The sequence below is a fragment of the Sinohyriopsis cumingii genome, chromosome 5, assembly GCF_028554795.1.
Source record: "Sinohyriopsis cumingii isolate HCF-2022 chromosome 5, ASM2855479v2, whole genome shotgun sequence".
NCBI lineage: Eukaryota > Metazoa > Mollusca > Bivalvia > Unionida > Unionidae > Sinohyriopsis > Sinohyriopsis cumingii.
Genome location: NC_142965.1, coordinates 136,976,542 through 136,989,796, shown reverse-complemented (window position 1 = coordinate 136,989,796; position 13,255 = coordinate 136,976,542). Strand labels below are relative to the sequence as shown.

General features: G+C 40.1%; 1 protein-coding gene across 3 annotated transcripts in view; it reads left to right on the top strand.

Annotated features, from left to right (window-relative positions):
* LOC149800322 (beta-sarcoglycan-like) overlaps positions 1-3,604 on the top strand; it is a 28,566-nt gene extending 24,962 nt beyond the window's left edge. For all 3 annotated transcript variants that reach the window (XM_089959909.1, XM_089959910.1, XM_089959911.1), the window contains 2 exons: positions 1,233-1,373; positions 1,863-3,604. In XM_089959909.1, the coding sequence (XP_089816035.1) occupies positions 1,233-1,373; positions 1,863-2,069 (348 nt within the window). In that variant the 3' untranslated portion in view covers positions 2,070-3,604. The remainder of the gene's footprint in view (positions 1-1,232; positions 1,374-1,862) is intronic.
* The last annotated feature ends 9,651 nt before the right edge of the window (positions 3,605-13,255 follow it).

Sequence of the window (13,255 nt, the reverse complement as noted above, 5' to 3'; positions counted from 1 at the left end):
CTGGACCAAATGTCAAGGTTTCTAAGTAACATTAGTTCAACATCATATACCTGGACCAAATGTCAAGGTTTCTAAGTAACATTAGTTCAACATCATATACCTGGACCAAATGTCAAGGTTTCTAAGTAACATTAGTTCAACATCATATACCTGGACCAAATGTCAAGGTTTCTGCATAGTAACTTCAGTTCTGCATCTGTGACCTGGACTAAAATTGTGTTGATGGTTTGCACATTGAGTAAGGAAGAATTCTTGATTTGGGTATTGAAAGGGTCAAAGGTCTGTGACTGTTTGGAAGAAGTCTGCAGTAAGGAAGAAGTTTTTTTAAATTTGGGGTGAAAAGGTCAAAGATCAGGGTCAGTGTGGCTCAGAGAAAATAAGGGTTTTGCAGACACTTTTTTGTTTTACAGTAAGTTCCTTGACCAGACTTTATAGATGGTTTGCACTTAGATTAATGAAGCAATTATAGATTCTTAGGTCATAGCATGATCAAATACCATTTCATTGAGAGTTATTGGTAAAAAATATCCAGAGTTAATCATGCCTTACTAGTTTCTACACAGAAGAGCATTAAACACAAAGTGCCACTTAAGGTTACTCTTGCTAAACATTGAGAAACTACATTCTATGAATCAGTCTACATCATACTGCTAAATGTTGAAAATGAGCATCAAAACTATTCTTTTGTGAATAAAGTAAGTCATTTTCTGGCCGACTGTAGATACCTAAATGATTCAAGCACAGTTTACCATATTCCGTGACCAAAAGAGCATTGTGTTGTTTTCTTCTGTTCTTATTGGTCAGTTGGGGTCTTATTGGTCAGTTTGGTCATATTAGTCATTTGGGTCTTATTAGTCAGTTTGGTCATATTAGTCATTTGGGTCTTACTGGTCAGTTGGGTTACTGTTTGGTGAATATACTGTAAATAATAAGGATAAAGTTGTATCAATTTAAATAGATTAGTACTAAACATGATTGTATTGTCTGGATTTCAAGATGAGTAACCAGTGATTAATTTAACTTTATATTCCTTAGTAACCAGTGATTAATTTAACTTTATATTCCTTAGTAACCAGTGATTAATTTAACTTTATGTTCCTTAGTAACCAGTGATTAATTTAACTTTATATTCCTTAGTAACCAGTGATTAATTTAACTTTATATTCCTTAGTAACCAATGATTAATTTAACTTTATATTAATAATAAAAATTAACTTGCTGCTGATTTTCAGATGTACAATAGAACTGGTGTGGAGGATCTCCATGTGGAGTCCCATCATGACCTGCAGATTATAGGAATGGAGGGCATCAGCATGATGTCAGAGGGTAATATCACTGTCCATGCCCAGGGGGATCTAGACATCATATCTTTGGTAGGTTTATCAGCAGCAGTCTTTTACATAAGGCTGCTAAAATGTAATATATATAAGCAGCAGAAACGTGTAGAAAAATAATTTATATTAAAATAGCTTGCAAAATTTACATTAGAACTGGAAGAGTGAATAATAATTAACTGAATGAAAATGAGAGGTTTGAATTGTGGAACAAATGAGAGAGAGAGACAGAAAGAGAGACAGAGTTTGGCAAAGTGAGCTTAACATAGGAGTTTGTGCATTACAATTCTGCTGGAAGTCATAAAGCTAACAAGTGTATATAGGAAAGAGACACAAGCCAAGTGTAAAGAATATTGCTAACTTAGTGTACATTATGTGTAGACTAATATGGGTTAAATTACTTCAAATCAAAAGATATCAGATATCAGTACACACAAAAGTTTCATTGTCACTGTTGTTTAGAACTTGATTACTCTTGTTAGCAATTAAGACAAATTATTCACTATTTATCCTTTCCTTTTAATTTAGTCCGGAGGAATAGAAATGGAAAGTTTAAGAGGAACATTTTTCCACAGTAATATCCCATTAGTAATAGCTGGGGACACTTCAAGTGGATCAGCATACAAGGTGTGTGTCTGTATGCCTGAGGGACGATTGTTTGTAGTCCCATACACTGGCCATGATTCAGGCTGTGACAAAGCCAATGAAGTTCAAAACCCCTGTAGCGGTACCTAGGCTTCTTGGATATATATATATATACATATATATTTATATATATAGTCTATATTAGAAAATTTACATAAACAATAGTAAAAGTTTGATTTGATATGCATTTATGGCTGGAAAAACAGGTACATTCGATTGAGTATGGTGATTAGTATAAACAAGAAAATATGCTACATAATGAAAAGCAGTTATGATTTTTTGATTGATTTTACCAATGCTTGGCGAATCATTTTGCAGTTACCGTCAGTTTTTAATTGCAAATTTTTAATTTGTGTCACAAAGTGCATCGCCTTTTTAAATTTTGTTTTCAGTTCCTGTTCAACTTTATAATGTAAGGAAGGTCTAAATAATTTCATATTGACCTTTCAATCTTAATAATTGCTAAAAACCTATATCAGTGTTTTTCTGGCAGTTTAATGGGTATGACCCTTGAGATCATTTCACTAATTGTCAAAATCTTCTCTACCAGATATATTCTTAATAGTGTTCAAATGGAGAATTTTGGGAAGATTTTAATGATATTCCAGTAGTAATATAGATATGCCAACGATTACTAATATAAACAATTACTTTTTTTACAAAATTTTTTACAAAAGAAAAACCCGTATTGATGAAACTCTGGAAAAAATCTGCACTTGGGGATAAAATTTTGTATAGTTTTCTATCTGGGTGCATGTAGGAATAAAAGTACTTCATCACCAGTATGATGTAGACTGATGCATGGAATGTAGTTTCTCAATGTAAAGAAACAGACTAAATAGCAAGAAAGAAGATACCAGTTAGACTGTAAAAAGGTAAAAAATGGCAGCAGAGATGAAGAGAGGAGAAAGATGTGAATAATTTGTGAGAAAATGAATGTTTATGGCTGTAAGTTTTGTAAACAAATGTTGAAGAAATTAACAGTTCTTGAATTGGAGGAATGGATTCACCATGTAATTTCAAATTTTTTACTAACTTTACACAGGTTGCTTTATTCACTTACTGAGTGATGCAGTATGATTGGATAGCAGCTTGATACTCTTAATGCAGGGCTGGCTTTAGCCCGATTTGGCCCATTTGGGCCTCACACTGACAGGGGTCCCTCACGTTAGTAATTTTGAAAAATATATCTATAGAGAAAAAGTAATTTTAAAACAATGGAAGAAAATTGTAAGTTGAACATGATATAAAACATTTTGTAAAGTTTATTTCCAAATTCTGTACTCACATGGGACCCTTTGTGTAAATCCAGGGGGCCCCACGTTTGCTAAGGCTGTTCCTATTTTAATGAAAGTGTTATCCATTCCAGATGGGCTGCCTAGATTTACAAAAAATAGATGCTAGGATTCCAGTTCAGCATACTTAAATGGGTTGGCATCTTTGGGAATACAATTGTAGATAAATATTGTAGTCATTTTACTGTAATACTATTTTGGAATGTTTTGTGTTCATTCATATTTGATACAAGTATCTTTCAGGTAAGTGCCATATTGTTGTGAGAAAAAATGTGTTTGTCCTATCAAGGGAACTATAACTCAGTTATATAAAATATAAGTATCCGTCCAGTTTTGAGCCCATGTTAGCACGCATCTTCAGTTGAAAGAAATGAAAGTTGAAGGTTGAATCCGTGCATATTTGCATAATTCATACTTCATAGGTTAACATTTACATGTAAATACAAGAGATGAAGTCTTTTAATGTGTTATACATGCCCGTCGATTATTACAACCAGACCACACACAACACACATAAACCATGAGTAGTAGGTAGTGAAGTACAATTGATGAAACCAGTACAAATAGTCAAACTGATTACCGAGCTAACTACTTCAGGTCGCTTAGTTTTTAGGGGTAGCCATCTGATAATTTTGTCCTGTTCTTGGTGTTAGTTCTCTGTATTTGATTTGTAAGACAAGCTATTGAGGGTCTATTCCATAACACCGACTTCATCATAGAAATGCTTAGATGCCTCTTGATTAATATGAGTACTGTAAAAAAAAACTTATATAGAGCTTTTATATTACCATTTATTTGTATGAGATGACAACGTAACTTCCAAGAATGTGCATGCAACTATCATCATCATCATCATCATCATTGGCGACTCGGTCTCGAAAGACCATGCGAATAGCGCCCTTGGGGTGTTGCCTGTCTCTGTTGGCAACGTCTGCTGTGGCTGTGCAGGCCTATACGTGAGTGACAGTCCCTACTGCAGTTGGTGCAGACATACTGGGAAGTCTGCATTACTGTGGTTGCTGTTGCGTTCTTCTTTCTCTTACGTTTCTCTGCCACCAACTGGCCTCTCCTTGCATCAGCGACTGATATGCCATTGTTTACCATCAGTCTCCAGGTGCCTCGGTCCTCAGCCAGCTCTTCCCAGCCATCGGGTGAAATGTTGCATGCCTTCATGTCCCTCTTGCACACATCTTTGAAACGGAGTGAGGGGCGTCCGACTCTTCTCATGCCAGTGGCCAGCTGTCCATATAAGATGTCCTTTGGCAGCCTTCCATCCTCCATGCGTCGGACGTGACCCAGCCATCGAAGGCGGCGTTTAATTAGCAGGGAGTACATGCTGGGGGTTCTTGCACGCTGCAGGATCTCGCTGTGTGGAACACGGTCTTGCCAGCTGATTTTCAGGATGCGTTTTAGGCACCGTATATGGAAGGAGTTGAGCCGGCGTTCTTGCCTCATGTAGGTACTCCACGTCTCACTTCCATATAGAAGGGTGCTGAGAACGCAGGCCTGGTAGACTTGGACCTTGGTGTGCTCTGTCAGCGCGTTGTTTTCCCAAACCCTCTTTGTTAATCGAGCCATGATGGTGTTTGCCTTTCCAAGCCTTCTGTCCAGCTCCATATCAATTGAGAGAGTGTTGCTGATGGTTGACCCTAGGTAGGTAAAGTTGTTGACTGCTTCCAGGGTGACACCGTTGATTTTGATTGAAGGGGCAATGGTGGTATCTTGCACGCTGACATTTGTTTTTTCCAAGCTGATTGTGAGACCAAAGTGCGTGCAGGCAACAGCAAAACGGTCTCCCAGTCTCTGGAGGGCTTCCTCGGTGTGGGCCACAAGAGCTGCGTCATCTGCAAAAAGCATCTCCCTGATGAGCACAGCTCTCACTTTGGTCTTTGAGCGCAGTCGTGCCAGGTTGAACAGGCTCCCATCAGACCTGGTGTGTAGATATATGCCATCCGTGGACGTGTCGAAGGCGTAGGACAGGAGCAGGGAGAAGAAGATCCCAAAAAGTGTTGGTGCCAGCACGCAGCCCTGCTTTACACCACTGTTAATTGGGAAGGAAGTTGAGGATGATCCATCATACATGACTGTTCCCTTCATATCTGCATGGAAAGAGATTATCATGCTGAGGAGTTTTGGGGGGCAACCGATCTTACTCAGAAGTTCAAAAAGGCCCTTCCTGCTGACCAAGTCAAAGGCCTTGGTGAGGTCGATGAACATCATGTAGAGTGGTTGACCTTGCTCTCTGCTCTTCTCTTGGAGTTGTCGTAGGGAGAAGATCATGTCTGTCGTCGACCTGCCTGCTCTGAAGCTGCACTGTGATTCCGGGTACACACGGTCTGCCAGCAACTGCAGCCTGTTGAGTATGATGCGGGCGTACACTTTACCAACAATACTCAATAGCGAGATCCCTCTGTAATTATTACAGTCACTGCGGTCGCCCTTGTTTTTGTAAAGGGTCACAATTGTGGCATCACGCATGTCTTGGGGGACTACTCCTTCCTCCCAGCAGCGGCAAAGTAGCTCGTGCAGTGGTTTAATCAATGCTGGTTTTCCACGTTTGATAGCTTCGGGTGGGATGCTGTCACTACCTGGTGCTTTGTCGTTTGGAAGGCAGTCGATTGCTTTGCTGAGCTCCTCTAAGGTTGGCACATTGTCGAGCTCTTCCATGGTGGGCAGATTCTTTATGCTGCTGAGGGCTGCATCAGTGACTGACGTTTCTCGGGAGTATAGTTCTGAGTAGTGCTCCACCCATCTGGCCATCTGTTGCCCACGGTCTGTGATCTTCTCTCCCGTCAGGGATTTCAGGGGAGCGACCCCTTTCACTGTAGGGCCTAGAGCCTTCTTGATGCCACTGTACATGCCTTGGATGTGTCCGGACTCGGCACTTCGCTGGATCCCTTCACACAGTTGTTGCCAGTACTCGTTCGCACACTGTCTAGCAATGCGTTGGGTGTTACTTCGGGCACTTCTGAGAGCAGCAAGCGTCCGTTCATTAGGGCATTTTTTGTAAGCTATGAAGGCTTTTCGTTTCTCCTCGATTTGTGGTTCCATCCTTGATAGGTGTGCATTGAACCAGTCCTGGCTGGGTCGTTCCTTCTTGCCAAACGTTGACATAGCTGTACTGTAGATGGCACCCTTCATGGCGTTCCACTTGGCTGTAGCGTCATACTCAGGCAGGTCCTGGAGAGCCTTGTTCAGGGCAGACACATACTCCTCCACCTTGGCAGGGACTGACATCTGTGCAGTGTTTATGCGAGGACATCCTTTTGGTTTTGTGCGGTGTAGCACATGTGGCTGTAATCGCACTCTGCTGCTCACAAGGGCATGGTCGGAGTCGCAGTCTGCACTGTGGTAGGTTCTGGTGGAGAGGATGCTGTTAAGGGCAGAGCGCCTGGTGATGACCAAGTCGAGTTGGTGCCAGTGATGAGATCTGGGGTGTTTCCATGACACTTTGTGTTGTGGCTTACACTTGAAGAAGGTGTTTGTGATGCACAGGCCATGGTAGGTGCATAGCTCCAGCAGTCTCTGGCCGTTTTCGTTGGTCTTTCCAGTGCCATGATATCCGAGGCAGGTAGGCCAGGACTCGTGGTCCGCACCTACTCTGGCATTAAAGTCGCCGAGGAGGAATAGTGGTTCATTTTTGGGGCATCCTTTGATCTGTTCGTCCAGCTGCCCATAGAACTGATCCTTCACGTCTTCTGATGACGTGAGGGTTGGGGCGTAGACACTGATGATGTTGACAGGACCTGAAGTAGTGGTGAGGCGGATGGACAAGAGACGCTCAGTGCCCCCTGTTGGAGGTTCAACCGAGGCCAGGAGATTGTTTTTGATGGCAAAGCCCACTCCGTGCTGACGGGGCTCCTCAGGTTCTCGACCCTTCCAGAAGAAGGTGTAGTTTTCCTCTCTGAGGGAGCCACTAGAGGCGAGCCTGGTTTCCTGGAGGGCAGCTATGCTGATATTTAGTCTGGTGAGTTCTCTATCGATGATGGCCGTCTTTCTGGTGTCGTCCACTTCTCTGAGGTCGTCGGAGATGCCTGTACACATGGTGCGCACATTCCAGCTTGCAAATCGAAGAGCTGGAGTCTTCTTTATTGGTTTCTTGTTTCTTTTGTCTGGTGTGGAATTACCGTCTGCTTGTCATGCTGAACAACACACTGAGCTCCAGACACCCACTGGAGCAGGCAGACGATGGCGGGTCAACACCTTATTGACCGGGGGCTGCCCGGCTTGAGGCGGGCGATAGTTGGCCAGTGGGACACGATGATCCCTCCCACCGTCAAAGCTGACCCGTGGCGCCCCTTCCCTACGCCAATCGGGTGGGACTTATAACCCGTAAACTGTCAGCTTCCGTGTTGTTTCCTCACTCAGTAGCAAGACTGGAGTGTCCTCTCCAGGGCGCAAGCCTGGGCGTGGAATATGGAGATCCTGGGCTGCCCAGACGTCAGGATCCCCCTCTCGTCCTTGCTGGTGGGGTCCAAAGGAATGCTGAGCATGACATTTGGCACCAGTTTGGATGCAGGAGCTGCCGGAAGGAGGTCGCAGTCGACCCCCAGCCGCCTTAGGGGCTCCACTCCTGATTTTCTGTCTGGGTTTACTCCCGTAGCCTTTCCTTCTCCCGAAGATATCCACAAGGCAGTGGAGCCATAATCCAATGGATGGGACTTGGTTGGTTTTGAATCAGAGTTTCCTTCTCCTAGATGAACTGCCTGACAAGGCTAACGAGCTTCATCTGCCCGGGTTTGGGGTCAGAGTTTCCCTTCTCTTAGACTGGTTGCCTGCCAAGGCTAATGAGCCCAGTCTGCCCACCCAGTTATACCGCCGGGTACTCGGTCGCGCCACACAGCAGGCTCTGTTAAAACAGGGGGCACCGCGTGAAGGTGCTGCTGTGGACACAATAGTGTAGGAGAGGCCATATGCAAGTAACCTCCTGCCCCGCAGAGCGAGACAGTGGTCCTGCGGCAATCACTACACCTGGGAAGGAGAGGCTATGAGAGACGCTTCACTTTCCTTTGGCAAGCGGGACGTCAGGCCCAGGCCACGCACCCCCCATGCAACTATAGTAGTACCCATAATAGGTAATGTACAGTCATCGTAGACCACAGCACTCTGCCGTTTGTCTGCTGGTAGTCTTTAATTGCATCTGTACTGTATTATTGACAACATCAGACTGACAATATGTGATTAATTACCCTGATCAAGGACACACTAAGTCATCTGACCTGTGCTTAAATGAATATGTGTGTGTGGAACCCATGACTATAAGGTTAAGAGTACAAAAAAAACTGAGCTTCCATATTTTTTCTAGAGAGCCAAAAGTGTGCCTTGTTAAAAGCCAGGACATTTTATACAAACTTTTCATCAACCCAAGTTTTTCCTACTTGTTTTATCAGACTCTGTTTTCCCTGCTGTATATACTTGATTATAAGTCGGGTCAAAAATGCAAAAACAAAGATCCTAACAAAAAAGATCCTGAGCTACCATTGCAAAATGCAGCTGCAGGTCAGGGTCTGTGTTGTCTGTTCTACTGATTACTCCTAACAAACTATGCAACAGCAAATCTGGGTTTGTGCAGTTTGCAATTCGACTAATCTTATAAGTAATTACATATAGCACTTTTTCCACAATGGCACTGCTATCCCAACTTTTTCATATTTATGTTGAAAATCGATTACACATTGAATGGACAGTGGTAGCAAAGCAAGTTCAGATATGGGCTTTATGATGTGATCAGTGTATTTAAGAAGATAGAGGCAATGTGGATTCTTTGTGGATCATGGTGTTTTAAGATGGTAGAAGCAACTTGGGCTAAAGAGACAGCTAGTTTGGAAAATAAGAGCATGCTTTTGTTCAAGTTTACAAGTTAAGTCTAGTAAAGGTTTCCTTTCCTCGGTAACATTACATAAATTTGTGACATTATTTTTCCCATAAGAACATCCTTTTTCTTCTCATACTTTTTGTATACTTTTTTAAATCCCTACCTTTTCACAGAAGTTTGCTGGAAAGACTGCTTATTCTGAGATGGGTTAAATATCAAAACTATTGATCCTAAAATGGGATGCACGTCCATACATTATACAGGTGCATTGGATTGTGAGGGTCCAGGGTGTTTATCATGTACTGATAATATTTTGTTGTCGTTAAATTATTGTGAACCTTGTTTTTTAATTTATTTCATTGTCACAGTTTACTAACAGTGGGTGCGATTTTATAGGTGTTTTTCCCTTCTGGGTTTAACTTTTGTTGTTACCTTTCATGACAAAATTTCTAAATAGGTGACCTAAAGATGTCGAATTTGTTTATCCATAGTAAATAAAAATAAAACTTTCTCTATATTTGTTTCTTTTCATTTTTGGGGTTTTCGTTTCCATTTTGATGAATTTGCAAATGTTTCAACAGAAGTAACTTCAATAACCATAATCCAAAGTGCACGTTAGGAACAGTCACATGACTGGAGAATTTGCAGCTTCAACTGCACTGTGCAGTACTTTTTATCACAGATGTTCAGTGTCACACTTTCCAGTACACAAACACTTTTGCGGTGATTTATTTGTGTGAACTCCTTACAATAATAAATAGCACATCAAGAAAAGTAGATTTACTGTAAATTAATATTGTATTTCAAACTTACATATTGATATAATTATGATGCAGAAATACAACCAAGAGTTCAAATACCAAGATGTATTCTCATGGTGCAATACAAAAACAAAAACATGAAATGTTGAGTCATACATGCATCACTGTTGCATAATTAAAAATATTTAAACCAGTTGACAGAACAAGGAAGGTCAGTCTTTGTAACCTACACTTTAAGGATGTGAATGCGAACATCTAAATAGAAGTGATTGTGTCACTTTTGTTGACTGCATATACAACAATTGGTTAGTTGGTTTATAATGGCATTTTATACACATTGATGGGTATATCATGCCAGGGCTATGGGAGTTAAGTCCCTTTTCATGGGATGCACCAAAGCAGCTGTCCTGTCCAGGTGTCAAACAAATAAACCCAAGATTTCCAATCCAGCACTTTACCACCTGAACTGCTACTGATCCTATAAGCACACCTTCTCAAAGACTTGGAGCTAAATATCAAATCTTGGCATTATCACTAGAAATTGAAAGGTTGGTTGTTGTTCTGGGTTTAACACAATTTTTCAGCCCATGATGCATTGTGGCCAGCCGGTATTACATATGTTGGAGGAAGAATCCAAGAAAACCCTGGGAAGACTCACCGACCTGTGGAAACAACTTTCTTGCCTATCCATATCAGCCCATCCCAGGATTTGAATCTACATGGTCAGATGTAAGATGTCAGTGATCTGTAAACACATGCACCTTAGTCCACCCGGAGACCCTAGTATAAGTGGTGTCTAGTAAACTTAAAAATGAAGTAGTTATTAAGCTTCATGTGGCTTGACTTGGAAACATTTTAAAACAAATGATGGTACAAGCAAGAAGTGAATATTATTCTACATGGGCAAGAATGTCTCTAGGAGAAAGTCTAAATTTGTTGATTTAAAATCCAGGTCATCATTAAATCCAGAATATTTTCAGTCCACCATAAGAAATTCCTAATTTCATCTTATGGTCTGTTTCAACTAAAAATTTCAACATTCCCCAAACGAATAAATTAAAAATAGTTTTGCATATTCTTATACCATAGTTCTGAATATTTGAAATAAGCAAAATCATCGAAATATTTTCTTCAAAGTGCACTTAAATGAGTGCTTAATCAATCAATAAAAAGTATATAATATTATTTCTTTATCATTTTTCCTTTTTTCCCTTTGTTTGGGAAAAAAACAGACTTGTTCATCCATGATGGTACAGACGAACAAATTTTCATATCTCCTCCAAACAGTGGATAGCAGAGTGTTTATTATACCAAATCAAACAAGACAGGAGGCATGGAGAAACATGATCACATGAGGAAAGCATGACTGTATGATAGAGACGTGATCACAGGATGGAAATATGTTTTGTTCCCAGACATACGGCATTCAGTATGTCAATCATGAGGAAAGCATGACTGTATGATAGAGACGTGATCACAGGATGGAAATATGTTTTGTTCCCAGACATACGGCATTCTGTATGTCAATCATGAGGAAAGCATGACTGTATGATAGAGATGTGATCACAGGATGGAAATATGTTTTGTTCCCATACACATGGCATTCTGTATGTCAATCATGGACACAGTTGCTTTAATGAGGTGTAATATCATTTGTAAATACATCGTGGAACTTTTACCTGTAAATAACTGTAGCTAATAAAGTCTCCATGAGTAATTAGTTTCCATAAATGTGCTTGGGCTACTCTCTGAAAATGAAGACAGTAATAGTAATATTAATGCAACACCAACACACCACCACCATATGTAGCAAAGTGATTCAGTTATTTTGCATTCGTTGAAAACTTACCTAAGACAACAAGTGATCTAGCAAATGGTTTGAAAAACATTTACCATCAGTGTCTACCACTTTTTAAAATCCTGTTTTCTTCTCCATTAACTTTTGTGCATTATGAAACTTGCTACCATTTATGTCGTTGTTTGGGGTTTAACGCCATTTCTCAGTGCATGATAGGCTGTACATGGTAGCCAGGAAAAATTGTGGAGGAAGAACCTGGGAAAACCCTGGTAAGGACCAATGACCAAAGGAAGCTACTGGTGTTATGAGTCTAGGCTTTTACAAAAAATAACAGAAAGGAGTGAAGACAACAAGCTTCGTAAAATTTAACAAGTATTTTACTTCCCTAGACTATCAAGTGAAAAAAAAGTAAAAAGAACTTAAGGTTTTACAAATCAAATCCAAAAATAATCCAAGAATTAAAAAATAGAAGTCCTAGTAATAAAAAGTCCTGAATGTAACTGAGTTCAAATCCCAATGAAATCCAAAATGGAAGATGATGACGTCTATTGTAACCTGTGAAGTGCTGTTATGTCAACAGTTTCTTGTTGAATCACAGAAAATATTATTCCAGTTTTGAATTCAGTATAACTTCCAATGTTTTTATCCAAGAATTGTTTAGGAGCATTTGTGTATTTCCAGGGAAAACAGTCACTTGAAATTCAATAATTTGAAGAAAATAAAATAATTAGCCCAAATCTGGACACAACATAAAACAACTTGACTTGTCAAGTGTTAAGGCATGACTAGCTAAATTCTGGACAGTGTCACATCCAGTAAACAATATGACATTATAATAGCATGTAATAGAATTTTTAAACAAATTCAAAACAAACAAACAAATAAATAAATTACATATACATAATACTGGCAAGCCTTCTCACATACCAGCATTGGCTGAGCCCAAGACTTGAAACGATGGGGACAGGTGACGTGGCAGGAATTCATAAAGGTGATCAATTTAGACCAATTGGCCACCAGGCCCTCTCCTGTTTGTTGTCAAGTCTTGTTTTGGTTATAGCTACAGTTAATACCGTATGGACTTACTCAACTATCTGTACAGAAATGAAGCAGTAGGGTTGTTGCTTGAATGGGAAAATAACATTAACTTAGTATAAAATCTAAACAATAGCTGGTATGATTACAATTACTTTTGCTTTTTTTTTTTTTTTAGAACAGCCATATGCTTCAACTTTGAATGGAAATAAGTAAATTAAATTTGATAAAGTCTGGTAAATTGCAGAGTGTTTTAAGTCTAAGTTAAATTCATCTTCAGTGCAAACATTCATTGTATGTACAGGAAGATGACCTACTGTATATACTTGCTTTGAATACAAGTACAACTGCAAACTGCACAGACCCAGATCTGCTGTTGCATAATGTGCTGGCAGATCTTTTCAGTAGAACAAACAACATATACCCTGATCTGCAGTTGTATTATGCTATGGCAGATCAGGATCTTTGTTGTTTGACTCTATTTATAAGCGAGTCTATACAGTATTAATACTAATTGTAGATCATGCAATGCAATAAAATAAGTATAAATTGTAAGGTCAGACATTTATAAG